At 42.3% G+C, this 24,235-nt stretch overlaps 3 protein-coding genes across 4 annotated transcripts; 2 read left to right on the top strand and 1 right to left on the bottom strand.

Annotated features, from left to right (window-relative positions):
* Positions 1–918: 918 nt before the first annotated feature.
* Positions 919–4,001, bottom strand: LOC135679899 (UPF0161 protein At3g09310-like). The gene is made up of 5 exons (XM_065193884.1): positions 3,753–4,001; positions 3,596–3,655; positions 3,371–3,511; positions 3,120–3,182; positions 919–1,089 (listed from the first exon to the last, which is right to left on the bottom strand). Exons 1-4 carry the CDS (start codon positions 3,970–3,972, stop codon positions 3,121–3,123), a joined length of 483 nt encoding a protein of 160 aa, XP_065049956.1. The 5' UTR covers positions 3,973–4,001; the 3' UTR covers positions 919–1,089; position 3,120.
* Positions 4,002–16,976: 12,975 nt separating this feature from the next.
* LOC103991332 (expansin-A4) lies at positions 16,977–18,423 on the top strand. Its single transcript, XM_009410744.3, has 3 exons — positions 16,977–17,173; positions 17,273–17,591; positions 17,679–18,423. Exons 1-3 carry the CDS (start codon positions 17,029–17,031, stop codon positions 17,986–17,988), a joined length of 774 nt encoding a protein of 257 aa, XP_009409019.2. The 5' UTR covers positions 16,977–17,028; the 3' UTR covers positions 17,989–18,423.
* Positions 18,424–21,399: 2,976 nt separating this feature from the next.
* Positions 21,400–24,002, top strand: LOC103991329 (protein rough sheath 2 homolog). 2 transcript variants are annotated; one of them, XM_009410740.3, is made up of 2 exons: positions 21,400–21,932; positions 22,778–24,002. In XM_009410740.3, the coding sequence occupies exon 2, from the start codon at positions 22,821–22,823 to the stop codon at positions 23,817–23,819; it is 999 nt and encodes a 332-aa protein (XP_009409015.2). In that variant the 5' UTR covers positions 21,400–21,932; positions 22,778–22,820; the 3' UTR covers positions 23,820–24,002. The 2 variants fall into 2 exon arrangements, with proteins under 2 accessions (XP_009409015.2, XP_009409014.2); XM_009410739.3 differs by having other exon boundaries at positions 22,762–24,002.
* The last annotated feature ends 233 nt before the right edge of the window (positions 24,003–24,235 follow it).

Here is a 24,235-nt window from a genome sequence, read left to right as displayed (position 1 = left end):
GAAAGGATTTCAAACGAGGATTGGGAGGGAAGAGTTTGGGAGGGTTTTGGGGATATATATATATCTATAAGAAATAAAAGAAAGGTGAGGTTTGTGTGGGATGAGAGCGGCGGGAATTGGGCGGCGACATGGCGGGAAAACCCACCGCTTATTCGCGGGTTTTTTTTTATTTTCTTTTTCTTCTTCTTATAAGAAATGCTTTTCCTAGCCGCTCGGAAACGCACACTCGTCTACCCGCGCCACTTGTCCGGACGCATGACGGGACCCACGCAAATCATGAGAGAGGTGGGATTCTGCGGGTGGCAGTTTCCTCTGTTGTTTCTTAAAACACCGCCTCGGGTTCTTTAAGTGGCACTGTTGCGGGAATTATCTTATTTCGAATTTTTTGAAAAAGGAAAAAAAAAAAGAGGAAGGAAATCTCGGGAGATTTCGCAGCGCGGCGTTGTCCGACTCATTTTTTATTCGGTGAGTGCGGTGACGTCGCCGGGTCGGTGGCGGCGGGCAGGTACGGGTGAGGGGGGATGAATCCGGCGCGGCCCGCCGGACTGCTACGGGCCACGTGCGGTGAGGAACGTCGGGTGGCCTCTTCACCGCGTCGGCTTTGGATTCTCCCTGGCCATCCCGTGTTCTTGACGCCCGTTGTAAATGCGGACCCACTAGAATGAAGACGTGGAATCGGGAGAACGTATCCAATTGGTGGGAAGTTGCTGACACGGATCGGCGAACGTCTACGGCTACATCTCTTTCTAAATAAATCCAACGGCTCACAGTGTCCGGAGAAGGCCGCGGGAAATAGATCAAACGGGCCGAGTCTCATCATTTCTTGATGAAATCTCTTGCATGACACATGAATTATTTATAATTACATTTAAATTATACAATAAAAAACTTTGATAAATCAAATTAGGCATTTGCGCATGCAGTCTGCACATATTCCACGAGAAATCACAACAAGAAGAGTAGTGTGAAATTACACTCAATAGATATACATCCTAAAATAACGTCACCTGAAGACAATGTCTACATCCTATAATAATGAGATACACATCATGGTTAAATTTGATGCATTGCCGAGTGATAAGAAGCCACCTGAAATTTCAGTAAGTACAGACGTTAGTTTAGCCTCGATAAACAATGCCTTAGTAATTAGTTGGGCAGGATTAAACAAGTTGCAAGCTAAATTTCCGCAAAAAGTGCAGGTCATCCATGTCCATGAGTTAATAGTTCAGAATTAATGTCATGGAAATCATTGGACCAACGTAAAATGCAGTTTATTGCTCATCAGAATTAACGTCCATATTAATCTCTTCCAACCTTTTGCCTGCAAATACATACACTATCAATCACCCGGAATGTGTTTGACAATCAAAAGGATTTTGAGTTCATCAGCCGAATAGTATCGCAAATCTGATCCAAATGGTGAAGCTTGATACAAGTGGGGAATTTTTACCTGCCTCGAGTCCCTCGAGGCATAGATATAGACAAAATAGAGTCCTTCAGCAAGGATGTTTCAAGATTCCCACAGTTCAAAATCATGGAAGGAAAGAAAAGAATCCTTTTCTATTTTTCCTTATTGTTATCAAATTATAAGTTTCAACGACAATAGGCTCTTTCACCAATTTGTTGGTTTGGTGTGGCAAATGTATAATTCAAGAAATAGTGTCATAGATATAGACCAAATAGAGTCCTTTAGCGAGGATGTTATTCCACCTCAAGATTCCCACAGTTAAAAATCATGGAAAGAAAGAAAAAAATACTTTTGTATTTTTCCTTATTATTATCAAATTATAAGTGTCAGACGACAAGAGGCTCTTTCACTGGTTTGTTGGTTTGGTGTGGCAAATGTATAATTCAGGAAAGGCAGTCTCGGCAGTCTATTATACCAATGTAGTTTAAGAATAAATCAAATGTAAGAAAGAAGGGGAAAGAGTCTGTTATTAGCTAATCTTCTATATTATATGCATCTGCTTCAAAACACACACATTGTAATATTAAATGCATCATTAAAAATTTTTTACTAACGCATGTCAAATATTCAAAAGTTTTCTAATTAGTGTTAGGGAATAAAAGGTTGAGACTTTCAGTCTTTTTATGACAACACCTCACATGATGCTTACTGCAGAGGTGGCAGAATGAGCTATTTAGATTAAATAAGATGGATGATTGATGCAAGGCCTTGAGATTTCATATCTTGTTTGGAACAATAACTCCACTGGTGTCTTTCAAATTATTCAAACTCTTATTCCAATTTATTTAATTACTCGGAGCAATTTGGGCTAAAAGTAGCCTATTTCTTATTTAGGGATGGTGGTGGTGGTACAAGTCACAATATAATCATAGGTTTAGTATCTTCATTTCCCAAGCATATTCACGATGTGCCCCTGCACATCATGCGTCCATGATTGTGCTTCATAACATTTCTCTATCGGTGATTAGGCTTTGCGCACTCTCACATCCCCATTCATTGATATACGGAGTTCAATCAGGAATACCTTTTCAGCAATATCGATTCAAACATAATTTGGTCATGGCAAATTGTGACATAGTTATCTCTTAAAAAATGAAAGTTGATGCATGGTGTAGTTTTCTTGCTAGAAAGTCTCTAGTGAGGATCAACACTCCACTCTAATTCAATTGACTGACCAAAACTGAACCAGAGCAGAAAAATAAAACCGCAAAAGATTTAAGGGATAACTGGTAAAAAAGAAGGATAACAACAAAGAAAGACCAGGAGTCTCTCCGTCTTCTCGACATAATAACAACTTCTAATATCACTGTTCTCATAGCAAATCCTTCCTTCAGGTAAAGTTTTCACTCCTAAAACCATATGGATCCTAAATTTGGGCCCATATATGATTTTCTAACCTAGTCCCCAGTTCCGAATCTTATAACATAGAAACAATAACGACACCATGCCCAACTTGAACCAAACACAACAACTACCCAATGTTCGCCGCGAGAACGTTTTCTATGCAGAGTAGAATGACAAAACCAAGCCAGAACCAAGAAATTAAAGATGACATGAAACAAACATAAACGAATAATACAAAGTAGATTTAGCCTAGTACTCAAATTGCATTTATGCAGGTGGAAGAAGCAAAATTCTTTTCATTAATTACCTTAGTGGTCTTCAAATGACTCTTCTTCACCAAACCACCTGGGGGGATCAAATCCGGTGCCACCTGCATATCACATTGAAGTATCAGTCCACTGACTAGTGCTTCCTAAACAGCAACCATGTTACTGTTGGAATTACCATGGAGGAGCAGTCAGAAGATTGATGTAGATGAAACAGATTGGAACATTGAATGCATCATTATAAGACAACAATTATGTAGATGAATTAGGGTTACATCACAAAGTAACATACCAAGAGGATTGCAACGGCAGAGACGCCAAGCTGTCAAGATTGTACCCTTAACCACACCATACTTTTTGTATGCCACCATCGAATACTCGCTGCAAGTTGGCACAAACCGACAGCTCGACAGCATCAGCGGTGATATTTCTCCTACCCAAAGATAAAACCTAGTACCATCATCAAGTAGCCAAACCCCAAAGACTGCATCAAGATAAAGCCCACAAACCCGCTTACTCTTGTAGAACTTGAGCATGGATAATGCCACTCTGACGCCCAAATCTTTGACCTCCTCATCTAGTATCAAAAGGCGAAAAGGAGGAGTAAATGGCGATCACGCATTCCGCCCAAGATTAGATCCTGAGAGAGCAGAGGGTCGAGCCGAAACGCGTACCTTGCAGCGCCTTCCCGTTCGGGTCTTTCTCGGGTCCGTTCGCGGGGGACGATCGGACGCGGGAACAGGGTCTCGTCTGCAGGACAGAGTTATATAGAGAAGGAATCGAGCTCCGGGGAGGGGAGATCACGACAGACCGATGAGGAGATGGAAGGCGGCGAAGGGTTCCGAGAGAGGGGCGCGGCGGTTGCGCACGGAAACGAGGGTGAGAGGACGCCATAGGAAAGAGGCAACAAGAATGAGAGGTCCTCTTATTTTATCACGTGGATTAAAACGCTACGTATTCTTGTAACGGTAATCACAACCGTTTGGGGCGGTCTCCGATCGGCCCACTCGGCAACGATCGAACCCGGTCTGGCCCAAAACTTAGGAGCCCAGCAGACCCCCCCTATACATATCCAAAATGTTACGAACCATCTCCCTCCCTCTCGTATTTATTTTAAGCTTTGGATCCAAAGATTAGGCAAAGCAAATGTGTTGTGTTCCTCATGGAAGTGATAAATCGGGCACATCACTATGTATTGGAGCATTATACATTAAGATGATTACCGTGTCTTAGGTTACGGCTTGCCTCAAGTCTTTTATGTCAATGAGTCACAACATTCTTTGCTCGGACCTCAGTGTGTTCATTATGCTATTGAGAAGCTCAAATTGAATAGGAGATTGTTGCTTGCAGAACCTTTAGCGTCAGTTTGTTCATTAGAAGACACGAACTGCGAGTTTTTGAGAACTTGTAGGGAAATTTGGAAATGAAACAAATGTTTGAAACTTTTAAGAATTTAAATGCTTGTGAAAATTGCAAATATTGACATGTTTTGTTCATGCTGCAGATGATGAACGAGAGGGTGCAGCAGGATAACATTTGATGAACTGCAGATGATGAACGAGAGGGTACTGCAGATGATGAACGAGAGGCACCAAAAAAGAAGCAACTACAGGCATCAAAACTCAGTTAAAGGTAGCATAGTATATTTGGAGACGCCATAAAATAAGCATATCGCACTGTAACTCGTTGAAATAAGCATAAGAATTGAAAATTCTATCGTGAAACAAAATAAGCAAAAGGATAACATTACTCACTCAAATAATATACATTTACACAAGTTTACTAATCAGTCAAAAGTATGAACGTGAGAACTATTTAGTTGACGTTTGACAACTTGCCCTTTAAAAAAATAGAAATCGATCATAATATGTTTAATGCATGAGTGGAACATCGAGTTGGCGCATAGGCAGATAGCACCGACATTATCATAATATATTGTATGGGTGAATTGTGAGATGATACAAGTTCATATAGTAGATTAGTGACCAAATTGAGTTTTACAACCGTGGTGATGATAGCTTGATATTCAGCTTCATTTTTAAATAGTGGATCTTAGCAGTTATATTTTGTTTCTTAAAACTCCAATTAATCAAATTATCTCCAAGAAAGATAATGAAGGCTAATGTAAATATTAAATGATCAATGATGAATGTTTACAACGATAAAATCCCTTTAAGATATTATAAGATATATTTTAGTGCAGGCCAATACTTAGTGATGGAACGATACATGAATTATGATAATTTATTAAATATAAATGAAATGTCTAAACGTGTGAGAGATAAATACTAGAAAGAACCAAATATTTATTTGTTTTGTACAAGATCTCTGGGCTACCATAATATAATTTAAATAACTCAATGATAAAGAGTGGGGTGACATCTTCTTTGACATTCTGAATGTTCATCTTTCATAATAAATCTCAAATATACTTCTTTTAGGATAAGAAAAATATAAAAGATATGAATGTTACTTCTACTCCAAGAAAATAACTTAGAGTTCTTATATCTTCGATGGAGAATTAATATACTAATTACTTATGGAATTACTTCATCTCACTAAAATTATTACCTAGGATGATAATATAATCGATATAGACCGATAGATATATTATATATCCCTTTTATTATCGTAGAAAATAGACTTAGAGTTGATGAAGTTGGTTGACATAAACTAATAAGCCAAGTTTGATATATCAAGCTACTAGAGAGAGGCAAAGGCCATAAATAGTTTTTCATAATTTATTAATATTGTTTGGATATTGAGAATGGATGAAACATAAAGTTGTTGCATAAAGAAATCTTTAGTTAATGTCCCAATGTAAGAGAGCATTATTAACATCCCATTTGCACACATACTAGTCATGAGTAATAATCAAACTCAAGATGAGTCGAATTAACATTGGTTTAATAATTGGACTAAAGGTCTTTGTGAAATCAACAACTATTCATTGGTGAAACCGTTTAGCTAATAGACGTGCTTTGTATTTAGCAATAGATCAATTTGAGTTTCGCTTAAGTCGAAAAATTCACTTACACCCGATGATATTTTATATGAGAAAAGATGGTATAAAGGTCCATATGATATTATGAAATAAGGTATCATATTTCTCATTAATAATTTTAAGCCAGTGTGGAGATTTTTAGGCTTAGATGATGGTTGTGGGTTTAGTAGATTTAAGTGGAGAGCTTATAGTAGTATGGAGATTAAAAATTTAACATGATCTGAAGATGTCATTTTTAGAGTAGGTTGTCAGGTTCAAGCTTAGTGGTATTATTGAATTGTGTTGAAGGTGTAAAAATTGGTAAAAAGTTAATAATACGTACCTGATTAGGCTAATGCACCTTAGTGTCACTTAGTCGAGAATAAGACAAAGGCATCTTTTAATGCTGAGGGTGTTGCTTCGTTGGGGCATTGCAAAGTGAGTTTATAGAGAAGTAGATGGAGAAGTTGCAGAGAGAGGGTGAGGTGCTATTGAACTGAAGTAATAATATTTAGATGAGAACTAATGTTTAATACAATGAGAGGTAGGAGTTTGAGATTTACTCATATAAACCTAGTGGTGGATTATTGTTGTAGTGACTCAGCATCGTTGAAAGAGCAAAATTTTAGAAGAAAAAGATAGACTCAAAAAAAATAATATGACATGATACAAATACTTTTTCAGTTTGAGGATTATAGCATTAAAAAGCATCATATTTAAAAGAGTACTTAATAAAGATGTAAAGTTTAGATTTTGATGTTAAATTATGTAAAGCAAAGAGACATAGCTAGGGATAATATAAACAATCAAATAATTTAAGTTTTTTAATATTTAAGATTTTATAAAATAATATTTTTAAATAATGATTGATGTTGTAGGATTGGGATAAGCATATAATTACTGAGATAGAATATAGTTTGAAAGACTATATTAACCAAATAGTCAATGACATATTGGCTTGGTATACGAGGGTGAGACCATTTTTTAATTGTGTGTAAGTGGTTATATTTGACATAGCCAAATAGTTGAGATGTGTGTAGTAGTGACTTCAAATTTATATTTAAGAGGATATAGTCATATATATTTAGTGAAGTAATATATGAAAATAACATAAAATCTAAAATTATCAAAAGAAATGGTTAGGGTAGGGCCTCACACATTAGTGTAAATAATTTCAAGTGGACTGAAGTAGGGCCAAGACATCATTATAAATAGTTTCAAGTGATTTGGAGTAGAATACCTTCTAAAAGGTAATTGATGACTTTTATTATTAAAGCAAACACCATAAATGAATTATAATTATGCATGATTTAGAAGTTCGAAAATAGTAATGAGAAATTAGTTATTGTTGAATGGATAGTGACGAATAACTAAGGCAGCGATGTTATACATCAATTGAAGCAATAACTTAAGTAAAATTAATTAGCTGAATGATTTGTGAATCTAACAATTACTGTTATTTTTCTTATAGTCTTAGAACCGCGAATGCCCACATGTTTATAAGAAGTTAGAAAAAAAACTCAATAGTAGTGTTATTTTATTTCTAGAATTAAGAGATAGAAATAAAATTCTTTTTTATACGAGGTGCACATAAAATATTGTGTAAAAGTGTTCTTATGAATTAAGTATTGTGAAACCTATTGAGTGATATGGATCTCATTACTGTCACTAATGATGATGTCTTCATTGTCTCCATAATTAGTTTAGATAAATGAATTCTATAATTTAGATATCATGATGAGAAGCACTAGAGTCAATAATCTAATTGATTGAATGAATAGTTGGAGAAGTCATGATGTTTGTTTTAATCCAATTGAGTGTGGCAATAGGTTTGGGTCGAGATGATAGATGATTTTTTTTACTAATTGTTATTATTGAGATGCCAAAACTGCTGATAGTGTAGTTGAAGTTATTTTCTAAGTTGTTTAGATTAAGGTTACCACCTTGATTCGAGAATTAATAGTATAATGGAGGATGATAGTTGTGTTACGTGGCATTTTGTTTGACCATTTATTGAAGTTCTTATTTTATTATCTTTTCCTTTGAATTTTTGATTGAATAAAGTTGTGATAGTTGATCTTGTCTTCATCTCTTTTTATTTGAGATATGTTTCATGATCAATTAAATTATTATATAGTTCTTCAAATGACATTGGTGAATCACGTGTCTTAATCATTACTATCATTTCCTTATATTCATATTTTATGCCATTGAGAATATGAACCGTCATTTCTTAATCACTTGGGGATGTCTTATTAAAGCAAAATCATCTAATAATAACTTTTAGATTTTATATATAATTAATAATAATACTTTCCTTTTATGTTATTTTCATCAGAGTAGATAAAAGTCTTAGCTTGTGAGTGCAAGATCAATCGACAAGGATGACTTGTAACTTGGACTATGCTTTTACTGTAATACTATATGAAGAAATTAATAATGGTACGAAAGTAACAACTAAGGCCTTGTAGTATAAGTTGATCTGGTCATAGTCATAATTTATAAACTGAATTTGTCATATGAATGAATTCTCTTGATATGTGAATCTTTTATGGTATATAACTAAGAGAACCATTGATGTAGCATAATAAATAATATCCAAAAAAAAGAGATTGGTGAATTGTGTTTGTCAAGATGTATAGTTCTTACCATTGGAGAGCATGAAGGGGATTTGTGTTTTTGTATTAATAGATATGATTCTTTTAGGTAAAGATGAATTATTATTTTATAAAAAAATAATAATTGGAGTGTCAAATATAGAGGAGGAAGATATCTAATTTGTGATCTAATAGGGGAAATCTAGAATCAACTAATGATCTAATTTGGATCCGGTAGATATCTAATTTGTTGGAGGAGATTCGATTTGAGAAGTGCGGAGGAGATTGCAAATGATAAGAGTATAAGGACGGATATGATCTTAGATGTGTAGAGAAAGATAATCTTTTTCTTTCTCTCTAGAGTCCTTTTGATCACTGATGGTACGATCGACAGGATGATGAAAGACAGTGAACTATCAACAAAAGATCGATTGTGAATCCAAGGCAATGAATTTGGTAGTTGATAAGAAGGGGATGAGGACGTTGGTGAAGATGTTGGATAATAGGCGTCGGTGTATGAGCAAAGGGAACACTCGTCAAGTAAAACTGAACAATAATGGAGGATATATTGGGCTGATGGCCCATATTCAGCCCATGTGGGCTTTATCAGCCCACAGCCCACACCCCCTCTTAACCTAACCCTAATTAAGATTAGGGGGTGTGGTGGCTGCGTTTTAGAGGCAGATTAAAGCTATAAAAAGGCAACAACGAGGCAGATATTTGGAGCGATGAGATTCCAAAGAGAAGAAGGAGAACAAGGCAGAAAAGGAAGAGAAAGAAAGAGAAGAAGACAAGGACAACGCAGAGAGACTGTTCTCAATCATCTAGCAGTGTTCTCATCTCAGGTTAGATCAAATCTACAATAGGCTCTTGCTGTGATTACTTTGGAGGTTTTAGATATTGTGGGCAGTGACGTGATCCTTGTATCCCAATTATTCTCTTGTGGTTGTTACTAGGGTTTTGGGCAAGAGATTTGATATTTGTATATTCATTATTCTCATAGTGGATTATCTCTAGTTTACCCCGTGGTTTTTACCCTTCACATTGAAGGGGTTTTCCACGTATATCTTGGTGTTCTGTTTGATTGTGTTTCCATTTTATTCCGCTGCGTATTTTGGTCTTCTAGTATTTGTTCCTATACAAAGGTTATTCCTATTTATATCCCCATCAACTGGTATCAGAGCGGGGTTTTGGTGATTTAATTTTTTGTATTTGAACATGGAGGCCAGTAATATTTCTCGTATGATTAGTTTGAATGGAAATAATTGGATGATATGGAAACCAAGAATGGAAGATCTCTTGTATTGCAAAGATTTGTATGGACCTTTGCAAGGGGATAGTGCAAAACCTACAACTATGACAGATGATGAGTGGAAGATGTTAGATCGAAAAACAATTGGGTTTATTAGACAGTGGCTTGATGATAGTGTCTTTCACCATGTTTCTACTGAAATTTCTGTATATTCTCTTTGGAAAAAATTGGAAAGTCTCTATGAAAGAAAAACAGCTGGCAACAAAGCTTTTTTGATCAGAAAACTTGTGAACCTAAAATATAGAGAGGGTGCTTCTATTGCTGAACATTTGAATGAAATGCAGAGTATTACTAACCAGTTATCCTCTATGAAAATGTCTCTTGATGATGAGTTGCAGGCATTGTTACTTCTCAGTTCATTACCAGAAAGTTGGGAGACACTAGTGGTTTCCCTCAGTAATTCTGCACCAGATGGTATTGTCACTATGAGTCAAGTAACAAGCAGTTTGTTGAATGAGGAGTTGAGAAGAAAGAGTTCAGCAACATCTCAAAATGATTCACAAGCACTTATCTCAGAGAATAGAGGAAGGTCAAAGTCTAGAAGCAGTTCACGTATGGGTAGGAGCAAGTCAAGATCAAGAAAAGATATTGTTTGCTATAACTGTGGTGAGAAAGGACATTACAAGAACCAATGTAAGCAACCTAAGAAGAACAAGAAAAAGGGAAAAGAAGTGGAGTCTACAGAGTCAAAGGATAATACTGCAGCTACAGTGCAGGGTGGTGATTATTTGATTTTGTCTCCTTCTGATGATATTTTTTCTTATGTGTGTCAGGATGGGTGATTGACACAGGTGCTTCTTATCATGCTACACCACGGAGGGAGTTTTTTGCTACATACAGGTCTGGAAACTTTGGTGTTGTCTTGTCTCCTTCTGATGATATTTTTTCTTATGTGTGTCAGGATGGGTGATTGACACAGGTGCTTCTTATCATGCTACACCACGGAGGGAGTTTTTTGCTACATACAGGTCTGGAAACTTTGGTGTTGTCAAGATGGGCAACTATGGCACAGCAGACATCATTGGCATGGGTGATATCCATTTAAAGACCAACCTTGGCTGCAAGTTGGTACTTAAGGATGTGAGGCATGTGGTTGACTTGAGGCTGAATTTAATTTCAGTTGGAAGACTAGATGATGAAGAGTATGAAAGCAGATTTCACAGAGGGCAATGGAAGCTCAGTAAGGGTTCTCTTATTATAGCCAGTGGAAAGAAATGTCATACTTTGTACAGGTTGCAGGCTAAAGCTTATGGTGAGCAGTTAAATGCTACAGAGAAAGACTTCAGTATGGAGTTGTGGCATAGGCGATTGGGACACATGAGCGAGAAGGGGCTGCAAGCTCTTTCCAAAATAAAGGTATTACCAGATCTCAGAGGTATACATCTGAACCCTTGTATTGATTGTTTGGCTGGTAAACAACATAGAGTTTCATTTGCTAGTGCTGCTTTGTCTAGAAAAATACATGCCTTAGACCGTATTTATACAGATGTATGTGGTCCTTTGAGGACAAAAACTCCTGGTGGATCTGTTGATGTTCTTGGTATAAGTGGTGCACTTTATTTTGTCACTTTTATAAATGATTTTTCCAGGAAAGTTTGGGCTTATGCTTTGAAGACCAAAGATCAGGTTATTAATGTCTTCAAAGAGTTTCATGCCAAGGTTGAAAGGGGGACATAAAGAAAATTAAAATGCATAAGATCAGATAATGGTGGTGAGTATACGGGATTGTTTAATGACTATTGCATGTCACATGGGATCCAACATGAGATGACAGTTTCTGGTACACCTCAGCATAATGCAATTGCAGAGAGGATGAACCGCACCATCATGGAAAAGATCAGATGTATGATTTCACAGGCTAAGCTACCCAAAAGGTTTTGGGATGAGGCTTTGAGGACTGCAGTTGATGTGATCAACTTATCACCATGTACAGCCCTAGATGGTGATGTTGCAGAGCATGTATGGTCAGAGAAAGATGTTTCCTACAGGCATTTGAGAGTATTTGGTTGTCGTGCATTTGCACATGTTCCAGATAATGAGAAGTCCAAGCTGGATGGTAAGTCTAAAGAATGTATTTTTCTTGGTTACTCACATGATCAGTTTGGTTACAGGCTTTGGGATCCAGAAAAGCAGAAGGTGTTCAGGAGCAGAGATGTGGTCTTCTTTGAGGATCAAACCTTTGAGGATTTGAAGAAGAAGGCACCAGCCAAGACTTCTGCAGAAGGATTAGCAGATTGTGACCCAGTTATTCCTCCATTATATCAGGGTGATGGGGGAGATGTGCATGAAGATAGTGTCGAGCCTGATGTTGATCTACCTGCAGGACATGTTGAGCAAGTTCCCGTAGAACCTCAGTTGAGAAGATCTTCTAGACAACGTCAACCTTCTAGAAGATACTCTACAGTTGAGTATGTGATGCTTACTGATGCAGGTGAACCAGAGAGTTACCAGGAAGCAGTTGAGAGTGAGGAGAAAGAGAAGTGGTTAGTTGCTATGTAGGAAGAGATGGGTGCTCTTCAGAAGAACCACACTTATGATTTGGTGCTGCTACCAAATGGAATGAAGGCCTTGAAGAACAAGTGGGTTTTTAGGTTAAAGACTCAAGAATATTGTTCTCAACCAAAGTACAAAGCTAGATTGGTTGTGAAATGCTTTGGTCAAAAGAAAGGTATTGACTTTGAAGAGATATTTTCTCCTGTTGTTAAAATGTCTTCTATTCGTGTTGCTCTTGGTATTGCTGCTAGCCAGGACTTGGAGGTTGAGCAGTTAGATGTGAAGACAGCTTTCCTTCATGGTGATTTGGAGGAGGAAATTTATATGGAGCAACCAAAAGGCTTCAAAGTCAAAGGTAAAGATAATTTTGTCTGCAAGTTGAAGAAGAGCTTGTATGGGCTAAAGCAAGCTCCAAGACAGTGGTACAGAAAGTTTGATTCATTTATGATAGAAAATGGATACAAAAGAACGGCTTCAGATCATTGTGTATAAATCAAATGGTTTGGTGAGGATTTTATTATTCTCTTACTTTATGTTGATGACATGCTTATTCTTGGGAAAGATATGTCTAAAATTGACAGGTTGCAGAAGGAACCGAGTGAGTCTTTTGCAATGAAGGACATGGGGCCAGCAAAGCAAATACTAGGCATGCAGAATTCTCGTGACAGGAAAAACAAGAAGATTTGGTTGTCACAGAAGAAATACATCGAGAAGGTATTGGAAAGATTCAGTATGAGCAATGCAAAACCAGTTGGTTCTCCTCTTGCAGGTCACTTCAAGTTGTGCTCAAAACAGAGTCCGTCAAGCGATGAGGAGAAGGAGAAAATGCAAAAGGTTCCTTATGCTTCAGCAGTTGGAAGTTTAATGTATGCAATGGTATGTACGAGGCCGGACATCACATATGCAGTGGGTGTTACTAGCAGATTTCTTGCAAATCCAGGCAAAGAGCATTGGGCAGCAGTGAAGTGGATTTTTAGATATCTCAGAGGGAGCTCTAAGGTTTGTTTAAGCTTTGGAGGTGGACCACCTGTGTTAACAGGTTACACAGATGCAGACATGGCAAGAGATATAGATACGAGGAAGTCTACTTCAAGTTATGTACTTACTTTTGCAGGGGGAGCTGTGTCATGACAATCCGGGTTACAAAGGTGTATTGCTCTCTCCACCACAGAAGCAGAATATATTGCTGCTACAGAGGTATGCAAAGAAATGTTATGGATAAAAAAATTCTTACAAGAATTGGGGCTGAAACAGGAAAATTATGTGGTGCATTGTGACAGCCAAAGTGTCATCCATTTGTCTAAGAACCCAATGTTTCATTCCAAGTCAAAGCATATAGATATCAGATACCACTGGATTCGAAATGTATTTGAAGAGAAGCAGTTGCAGCTTCAGAAAATTTATACAGATGACAACGGAGCAGACATGTTGACGAAGACCTTACCAAAAGAAAGACAGAAGATATGTCGACAGTTGGTCGGTATGACTTCACATTGAGGAGTCATGGGACAACCTCCCTTATGGGCTGAATGGGGAGGTTGTTGGGCTGATGGCCCATATTCAGCCCATGTGGGCTTTATCAGCCCACAGCCCACACCCCCTCTTAACCTAACCTAATTAAGATTAGGGGGGTGTGGTGGCTACGTTTTAGAGGTAGATTAAAGCTATAAAAAGGTAGCAACGAGGCAGATCTTTGGAGCGATGAGATTCCAAAGAGAAGAAGGAGAACAAGGCAGAAAAGGAAGAGAAAGAAAGGGAAGAAGACAAGGACAACGCAGAGAGACTGTTCTTAATCATCTAGCAATGTTCTCATCTCAGGTTAGATCAAGTCTACAGTAGGCTCTTGCTGTGATTACTTGGGATGTTTTAGATATTGTGGGCAGTGACATGATCCTTGTATCACAGTTATTCTCTTGTGGTTGTTACTAGGGTTTTGGGCAAGAGATTTGAGATTTGTATATTCATTATTCTCATAGTGGATTATCTCTAGTTTGCCCCATGGTTTTTACCCTTCACATTGAAGGAGTTTTCCACGTATATCTTAGTATTTTGTTTGATTGTGTTTTCATTTTATTCCGCTGCGTATTTTGGTCTTCTAGTATTTGTTCATATACAAAAATTATTCCTGTTTATATCCCCATCAGGATCATCGGAGACTGAACAATAATAGAGGAACAATAATGGATAATAGATCGCTAGAGAAGATTGATTAGATTAGCAAAGTGAAATTGCAGAGCAAATTATACTAATACATTGATAGGGAATACTCACACGTAACAGAGAAGAGAAAGCCTTGCTCGAAGCTAATACCATGAAGAATTAAAAAATGTATTGTCAAATAGATGATATCATGTAATATATATTTAGAGAGATTTTCTCAATTATATTTCTAGTGGCAAGAACCAAAAAAAAAAAAAAAAAAGCGGTCAAGCAGCATGAAGGTGGAAAATGAAAAAAGCGGAGGAATCCAAAGGATCACACATACCATCTGCCTTCTGCTACCGTCAAATGCTACAAACCAACATGCATTCTGTCAGTTCGCATCCAAAGGAGGAGCCTGGGAAGCTGTGCGGAGTAGTCAGTACACGGTGGTCAGTTTGCATCTCCCTAAAGCTCCTCCTCTCAGAGGGCAGAAACCGCCAATGCCTACTCCCTTGGAGTCTCTGGCCAGTGAATCCCTGGACTCGGATACACCTGCTCTGTTGACTTCAGTACAGGCTACAAACCCTAGGTTCCACTCCCCAAGCCTTAGAGGGAGGCAATTTGTCAACACTGTCAGTCAACATGTAAGTGTTCTCTGACTAGTTTATGCCTCCTGTGCCAGAACTCAAATCTCAAGTGTACGTGTATCTTTCTGTAGACATCCACCGGAACCAGTCTGTAAGTGTTCTTAATTCCGAAGCTCTCAACGATAAGCTCAGTGGAGATGAGCCAGGCGTAAATTGGACGTCTCTCATGTCCTCCACTCTTACAAACGATCTATGCTCACTAGTTCATCGAGGTTGGGCCGAGGAAGACGAATGGTTGTGAAACTGGGTCAAGTGTCGGGAGGCCGAAAAGAATGCTGCAACGAGACGCAGCAGAAGTCGGAGAACACGGCGCCATTCGGCGGTCGCCTCTTCCTCCGCACGGGAAGAAGAGTAAAATACAAGGAAAGAGGCGTGTGAAAGACTCGACGCACGAATTTTGGAGCAAGTGGGTGGCACAGAACACGTTCGCCTCATGCCGTACGCCACCAGCCGGTGATATGCCAAATAAAAGTAATAAATGGTAACTTTGTAATTAGTGGCATTGGATGGGGGATAAAATGGTCTGTTGCGACCACGTTATGCCATTTGTTTCCACGGGCAGTAGTGGTGCGTCAGGTTGATGTGCACGACTCCCCCATGGCATCCATCGTCCATCATACCACGAGGCCACAGGCACGGATCTCGAGGCCCCACGCCGCGAATCAAAGCTCGCTTTACACCGGATTAAATGGGACGACACTATCGATCGGTTTTCCTGTCCTGTGATTGGGGGAAAGGGCGGTGTACGGCGCGGCAGGTGAGTCAGCACGGGTTAATGACACCGATCTGGCCGCCGTGTGAAACCAAACCCTCTTTTCCTCCGCTTCGCTTCCCCACGAAAACCACCCGTCCCAATTGACCCCACCCCACCGCACTCAAGCCACGTGGTCTGGCCCCACACGACAGCGACGCCCGAGCGGCGCGTCCCAATCACGCTGCGGCCCGCGCACACCCTTTTTCTCCGATGCCCCCACGTGTCCCTTGTCGCCCACCCGCCCAGTTACTGGAGATGCCTCGGGACCCACTCCTTTTGCTTCAATGCCAAGCCGCCTGGGTGTGACCCACGACGTGTCGGTAAACCTGTTGATGGGTCCCTTTTCTTTCTTCGGCCCGTCCACCTTTACAACGAACCGAGTTGATCGAGTTGGTTCAACAAAATAATATGTACGATTCAAGATGGCTCGATGTGGGTCCGAGTACACGGTCGGCCCGCCGAATCTGGGCCGATAACCACGGAACTGAGCTCGAACGGAGCCCATCGCATATATATATATATATATATATATATATACGCTTTGAGACAGTGTTGTGTGGGAACGGTGTGCCGTAGGAAAGCGGAGGCGAATCAGAGCCGTCGGTGGCGGCACAACTTTCAACGGATGCAAAGCGGAGGCGACTGCTGTCTTTTGGGTCCCAAAGCAAGACCACCTTTCGCTCCTGTTTCCCGCTTCGTTTGCTTCGTTTGGGCGCGACTTCAGTTACGTTGCTCTCATAGTAGACCAATCACGGCCGTTGGCTAATCATCTGACGTCTTACGTTGCTGACGGTGCTATGATGTATGGTGGCTCCCCACCGATTGACTCGTAACCAGTATTCCCACGACCCTTCAATCTGAACTGAAGCGCCTCGCTGCCTCCTCCATTTCCGCTATTTACTTCCGCGAAGCGGCATTAATTACTCCCACTGCCATTCTTCTCCTCGAGTCCATAAATAGCCCTGCTTCCCGTCTCTCTTCGGCCCCATCACCCACACTCGAGAGCGCTAGCGAGCGAGCTAATGGCGTTGGCCTCCTTTGTCTCCGTCGCCCTTCTGGCTCTTCTGGCGCCGGTGACTGCGCGCATTCCCGGTTTGTACGCCGGCGGCCAGTGGCAGAATGCCCACGCCACCTTCTATGGCGGCAGCGACGCATCCGGGACCATGGGTAAGCCGCATTCCTCTATTAGCTATTGATCTGTGGCGTTGAGCATCGAAAAAACTTGAAGCCGATGAGATCTGCTTGCTGTGGTTGGTGATTGTGCAGGAGGGGCGTGTGGGTATGGGAACCTGTACAGCCAGGGGTACGGGGTGCAGACGGCGGCTTTGAGCACGGCGCTGTTCAACGAGGGGCAGAGCTGCGGGGCGTGCTTCGAGATCAAGTGCGCGGGCGATCCGCAGTGGTGCCACGGCGGGAGCCCCTCCATCTTCATCACAGCCACCAACTTCTGCCCGCCCAACTACGCGCTCCCCTCGGACGATGGCGGGTGGTGCAACCCGCCCCGCCCTCACTTCGACCTCTCCATGCCCATGTTCCTCAAGATCGCCGAGTACCGCGCCGGCATCGTGCCCGTCTCGTACCGAAGGTACCACCTGCCCGCCCCTGCCCTCGTAGATCGGCATCATCAGGATCTTCGCATGACATGTGTTTGCTGATATGTCTGGGACCGCAGGGTGCCGTGCAGGAGGTCGGGAGGGATCCGGTTCACCATAAATGGGTTCAAGTACTTCAACCTGGTGCTGATCACCAACGTGGCCGGCGCCAGCGACATCGTGCACGCCAGCGTGAAGGGGTCCCGCACTGGTTGGATGCCCATGTCCCGCAACTGGGGCCAGAACTGGCAGTCCAACGCCGTCCTCGTCGGCCAGTCCCTCTCCTTCCGTCTCACCGGCAGCGACCGCCGCACCTCCACCTCCTGGAACATCGTCCCCTCCAACTGGCAGTTCGGCCAGACCTTCGAGGGCAAGAACTTCCGGACCTGACAACCCATTCCCGCGAGAACTTCTCCACTAGTAATAGCAGTAGTATGTGTTAGTAGTGATGTCTGTGTGATTCGCGCCAAGCTTTTTGAATTCGGCGGTGCGACAATGGTAGTAGATATATGCTCCTTGGAATTCGTGAAAGCAGAAGCAGGGGAGAGGGAGAAGAGGTGTTTGTGATGTGCCTTTTGACCGTAGGTGAGCGGGGTGGAAGAGTAGGGGATGGTGCAGTTCTCCAGGTAGTGGGAAGAGAAAGAGAGAGTACAGAGTATGTAGTATGCGGTAGCAGAGGCTGAAGTGGCTGCAGACGGACAAAGAAAGTGATGTGGCCCGCAGTTGCTGATATTGATATATCTGAATTGTCTCATACTGAGAGACTTCACGATGCTTGTGATGTGACTCCTTTAATTTGATGATCACCTTTGAAGCTTCAAAATACATACATGCATTAAATACATGTATTAAATTTGATGATCATAGACCATCAAATTTGATACTAAGACAGTGACTTAAAAAGACTTAAAAAAATGTTAGGTGTCAAAAGATGTTAAAGTCTGAAAATGTTTGAGGCGTTAAGCGTTTGTTCGAGAAAAACGAGACATTAAAATATAAAAATATATAATATAATTAATAAATATAATTATTTTAAATTTTTAAATAAAAATATATTATTATATTAAAAAAATTAATATATAAAATTATATCGTATTAATAAAAAATTTTAAAGGAAACGATAACAGGAGCGAGAGTGTAAAAAAGCAGCAGAAACGATAGTGTAAGGAGACAGCGACAGCGGGAGTGTAAGGAGACAGTAGCAGAAACGATAGTGTAAGGAAACGCTCAGCTCCTGGGCTCGGGCGAGCTCCCAAGCGATGCCTCTTTGAAACGAGCTCCCAAGCGATGCCTCTTTGAAACGTACCGCCTGGAAGTGAAGCGAGTGCTCGAGTGCCTTTTGAAATCACTGTACTAACAATTGAATAATCCGATTATAAATCACCATCGAGTGCATCCTTAACACTGACAAAATTAGCTCGAAGGACCAACATATGATGATTTCAATAAATAAACTCTTTCGGATTGATTCCATGATCTTTGATTAAATTTGACACTAATAATAAGTAATTCAATCATAAATGTTTGTCGATTATAATGGAATGATAGGAAACTTGAGTGACTATGATCCAAATCCTAATGCACGGTTTGAATTCCTCTTAGTGTATGATGAGCTGCAATAGCCACCACGGTCACACACGAAGTACCTCAGGAGACATAGTCATATATATGCTCTCAAGTGGCCCGTGGTGTAAACACGAGTCATAGTGGACCACTAGGGATAGTGGCTTCTGCCCCCCAGCAGTGTTCTCCTTTGCTTGCTCCGCTTAGGTTTTTGTCTATGGCAGCAACACATCATGAGAGGCTCAGCATGAGTCACTAGCATTTCATCTATGTCTCACCTCATTAATTCAGGACACCTAAGTCACTAGCCTAAAATATTAAACGCCCAAGTAATAATTTCTCTATTTAAACTCGATGCTATCGTCAAGTACGATTTCAAAATTAAACTTGGGTATGTTTGTTATATGTGACATCTAATCCAATAAAAATTGAGACCAAACTGGAGTGTTATTGATTGGTCGTACCACTAATCTATTCTAAGGCCTAATGCTAATAAGAGCAATAATACCATTTCCGATCCTCAAATATTTCCATTAATAATGACTCACGGGTCACCTTTGTCTCGCCTCATACTCTCTCTGTAGTATCTATGGTTAATATTGCAACAATTGCATTGCATGCGCACGGAAGATTCCATGGCATCCAATGATGATCATAAGAACTCGGTCGTTTATTCATGGAGAGGTTTCCAACACGATTTGCTCTAATACGAGAGCAAATTTAATGGAGGAGTCGATTTGAGATACACAGACAATAAATATCTGCAATCTTATTCTCATCGACCCTTCATTTCGCATTCAATGGTCGTACTCAAACACTACCCTCCTTAATGATATCGGTGTCTGTTTCTCCATATCATTATCCCTTTCCTAATCAACCATGTGTGCACTGCGAGAGCCGCGCGCAGCGGGAGAGTCCACCGGGAGAGAGAAGGAGGAGGTGGGTCACAAAGGAGGGCTGGAGGACGGGTCGGAGAGAAACCCGCAGTGGATCTTTCTGTGGCTCAAAGGAAATGGCGGGGGAGGCGGTGGGTGGCAGCATGCACGGGAGAGAGGGACGTAACGAGTCACTGACATGTACACGGAGATAGAGATGAGAGGAAGAAGGACGTGGAGTAGAGATGGCCTCGTCTCTCCGTGTGCCGCGAAACGCGGAGCACAGTCCCCCCAACGCCTTCCTCCCCCCGCGCAGTACTGCCGCGTGCTCTCTTCCGCCACCGTCCTGCTCCACTCCCCCCGAGACAGCCGGCCCCGCCACCACCTCCTCGTCAACCCCACCCACATATCTCTCTCTCTCTCGCTCTCTCTCTCTCTCTAATCATGGCCTTGGCTGGGAAGGGTAGATAAAGCGGAAGTTCCCGCTCGTACCGGGGCGGACGAGACGTCAGTGTCGCCTAAAACCACTCCATGACTCGCTCGCTCACTCCTCGCCCCACCCAAGCTTCGTGCGTCGGTCGCCCTACCGTCCAAAACCCTAAGCAGCACGGAAGGTTGGGAAGAGACGGGTTAACGACGAGGAGAGAGAACCACACAGTATCGGTAGCAAGCGTGAGTATAGTCACAGCGGGAGGTTGGTGTTTCTACGAGAGTCGAGAAGAAGGAAAAGTGACGCCTTTGTACGATGCTACTGTTAAGATTTAATGCTTCCACTGCAGAGAAAGAGACGAGCGCCAGCCCTTCCTCGTCCTCTCTCCCGTGAAGTTACATCTCTCTGTCTCTCTCTCTCTCTCTTTCTAAATCTTCTTTTTCCTTTGATGACGGAACGAAAGATCATCGAAGGTAGCAATCTGTAGGGAGGAATAGCTCAGCTGTGTTTGGAGCACACAACCAGGATTCCTTGGCTTGTCACCGAAGAAGTCCTCAAATCTTGTACGTTCTAATATGAACCGAGCCAACATGTGCTGGTTCTCATCGCTGATTGCATTGTGCGTGCTGAGGGTCGAATACTGTTAGAGAGCAGATGAAGAAGGACGAAGAGGAGGAAAAGACCAAAAAGAGAGGGGTGGGTAGGTGGTGTTGGGAGGTAGGAAGAGCTAAAAGTTAACTGCGACCTCCTCTCTCTCATTTGGCTCTTTCCCCACCCCCCACCCCCTCTATCTCTCTCTCTTTCTCTCGTTACTCGCTTGTGGTATCAGGAAAAGACGTGACGGAAATCCTTTTCCTTTGTCATTTCTGTCTCACTCAACTCACTGGTCTTTCTACTTCCCCTTCTCTTGTCTCTTCTTGTTTCATTCAGCTACACCGCGCTCCGTTTGTCGTCACCAAATCCCTTCCGTCTCCTCAACTCTCTGCGCTCTGTGTAGTCCACGGCTCTGGTGGCCATGGTGGGTTCCACTGAACGAAGAGACAGAAAATGCTGGACTCTGTCTTGATCGACACAGTGGAGCAAAGGCAAAGGGAAAGAAACAAATGGATTCCCTGTCATTTTGTCGTGCCTCCCATCTCTCTCTCTCTCTCTCTCTCTTTTTACCATTCTCGTCCCCTCTCCTTTACGTGCTGTGCTGTGGGTCACACGGGTAGGTACGAGATTTGACAAGATTGATGGTAGGGATCCTTTGAGAACAGGGTCCTGCTCCCGCACCAGGTTGGTAATCCCTTTCTTCACCTCCGCCACTGCCTTCTACTTATACTCTCTCTTCACCTCCCTCCCTTGCTCTCTCTCTCTCTCTCTACACCAAGTGTCATGTTTCAATATGTATCTGCCCTTGAGCTGTCTTGCTTGGGTTTGAACAGCAGGACACACTCCGCACCGAAGCTCGGACGGAGGGCGCCGTAAGTCTTCGTTCTTCTGTTCTACACATCTCAGTGCCTTCCTGAGGCCTGATGCCATGCTTTTCTATTGACCTATTTGCTTAAAAGCATGTTCCTGAGGTTTCTCCTTTATAGTTCATGACCAATCTTTGCTTGGTCTTCATCTCCAAAAAAAAAAGTAGTTCTGTAGATGTGGATTTCTCTATTTCTAACAAGGCAAAGTTTCTAACAATATTGAAAAGAAATAAGGATGCATACCTCTGGAAATGTAGAACTAAAAGACAATAGAAAGGGGCAGCGTAGTAGAAATAAACACAGATAATATGACCTAGTAGACTCTGAATTGAAAATTTAGAGGGCAGTGGAAGTCCTTACCAGAGCCATTCCAGATGGAGAGAAGTTGTCTTTTCCATGTTTGTTGCAATCACACCACAGCATGAACGAGTGGCTAGCTGGTACTGATTGTCTTTCACATCTCAAGGACCTGCACAGATTGCAAAAGAATTTGAAGTAGCTTCGGATCTGTTCATGTACCATCTCATCTTCTACGGTTTTGACACAATAAGACTTACTCTTGTGTTTCATGTCAATTACGCCATGCCCATTGTGTGCATTTGTTGTTCGCCTTGTAGTACAAGAAGTGATGTTTCTTTAATGCCACTCGGGGATCAAACACGCTGTTGGTCTGATATCCCACCTTTGTTTCGAACCTTTAGATTTTGATTGTTTTGGCTCGCTGAACTTACGCATTCCGACAGCTGACTTAAATGCATCCATATGCGGTTCCTAATTCTGGTGGTCCATCATCTTCTTAAATCTGCCTTCTCCAAAACTTACCCGAGATTTTTAGGCACTGTTGATTGCAGATCGGTATGAGGTGTCTTGTAAGATGGAGACTGGCTTCTGCCGATGAAGGAGAGGCAGCGGTGGAGGTCTGAGGAGGACGCCGTCTTGTGTGCGTACGTGAAGCAGTATGGGCCGCGGGAGTGGCACCTGGTGTCCCAGCGCATGAACGTGCCCCTGCTCAGGGACGCCAAATCTTGCTTGGAGAGGTGGAAGAATTACCTCAGGCCGGGAGTTAAGAAGGGGCCGCTCACCGAGGAGGAGCAGCGCCTCGTGATCGGGCTACAGGCCAAGTACGGCAACAAGTGGAAGAAGATCGCCGCTGAGGTCCCAGGCCGCACCGCCAAAAGGCTCGGCAAGTGGTGGGAGGTCTTCAAGGAGAAGCAGCAGAGGGTGGTGCAGCGAGAGATTAGCAAGTCCGTGGTAAGCTCCACCGATCCGGGTAAGTACGACCGCATCCTCGAGAGCTTCGCGGAAAAGCTAGTGAAAGAGCAGCTGATGGCTGCGCCATTACTTCCCCCATGGCTTTCTTCCAACACCAACGGCGCCCACCGACCGCCGCCATCTCCCTCCGTGGCTCTTACTCTCTCGCCTTCCGCTGCGCCCCCTGCCCGCATGCCCTGGACGCAAGCAGAGCGAGCCGTGGAGAACGGTACGGGTTTTGTACCTGGGTTCGCCGTGGTGGATGGCCGCGTCGTTGCCGACCTGGTCGAGTGCTGCAAAGAACTGGAGGAAGGGCATCGGGCGTGGGCGGCGCACAAGAAAGAAGCGGCCTGGAGGCTGAAGAGGGTCGAGCTGCAGCTGGAGGCGGAGAAAGCCTGCAAGAGGAGGGAGATGATGGAGGAGATCGAGGCCAAGATCAGGGCGCTCAGGGAGGAGCAGCAGGCGGCGCTAGAAGGAATCGAAGCGGAGTACAGGGAGCAGATTGCCGGACTGAGGAGGGAGGCGGAAGCGAAGGAGCACAAGTTGACAGAGCAATGGGCGACGAAGCATATAAGCCTGAGCAAGTTTCTGGAGCAGTTCGGGTGTCGCCGGTGGCCGTCGGTGGAGATGAACGAGCGCTGAGGGCAGTAGGGGTTGGGGCTGCTCTGTTTCTGCATCATTGTCGCTGCGTTACCATCCAACGTCTGTAGCTTTTTTCCTCAGATTTCCTTGTTCTTGAATCGTAGCAGTCAGTGAATCGTGTAGAGTCACTCTGTTTGATGTCTATTATAATTTTCATTTATCGAGCATCTGAACACTTAGACACTCCTAACAAACTTTCAAAATGGATAGGGCCAGTAGTGGGCCATTTCCATCCTTATCACCTCATAGGTCATGTGGCATATAAGGTGAAATAGATGCAAGAGGAAGGGAAACAGACCTTGGGTATTTGGAGCAGCAGCTTTACCCTCAGATTCCAAAGGTCCGTCAGTCTTCCAGTTTGCCATGGCACTACAAAGCAAACACAAGCAACTGAATAGAGACCAATTAAGCGGTAT

The sequence above is a fragment of the Musa acuminata genome, chromosome BXJ1-7, assembly GCF_036884655.1.
Source record: "Musa acuminata AAA Group cultivar baxijiao chromosome BXJ1-7, Cavendish_Baxijiao_AAA, whole genome shotgun sequence".
NCBI lineage: Eukaryota > Viridiplantae > Streptophyta > Magnoliopsida > Zingiberales > Musaceae > Musa > Musa acuminata.
Note: the sequence above shows the minus strand (reverse complement) of the source record. Positions and strands in the feature narration are given on the sequence as shown.

Coding starts and splice junctions, on each gene's coding strand:
- LOC135679899 (XM_065193884.1), bottom strand. CDS start 3,972: ATGGCGTCCTCTCACCCTCGTTTCCGTGCGCAACCGCCGCGCCCCTCT. Junction 3,656..3,752: donor GAACGGGAAGGCGCTGCAAG/GTACGCGTTTCG, acceptor TTTTGATACTAG/ATGAGGAGGTCAAAGATTTG. Junction 3,512..3,595: donor CATGCTCAAGTTCTACAAGA/GTAAGCGGGTTT, acceptor ATCTTTGGGTAG/GAGAAATATCACCGCTGATG.
- LOC103991332 (XM_009410744.3), top strand. CDS start 17,029: ATGGCGTTGGCCTCCTTTGTCTCCGTCGCCCTTCTGGCTCTTCTGGCG. Junction 17,174..17,272: donor CGACGCATCCGGGACCATGG/GTAAGCCGCATT, acceptor GTGATTGTGCAG/GAGGGGCGTGTGGGTATGGG. Junction 17,592..17,678: donor GTGCCCGTCTCGTACCGAAG/GTACCACCTGCC, acceptor CTGGGACCGCAG/GGTGCCGTGCAGGAGGTCGG.
- LOC103991329 (XM_009410740.3), top strand. CDS start 22,821: ATGAAGGAGAGGCAGCGGTGGAGGTCTGAGGAGGACGCCGTCTTGTGT.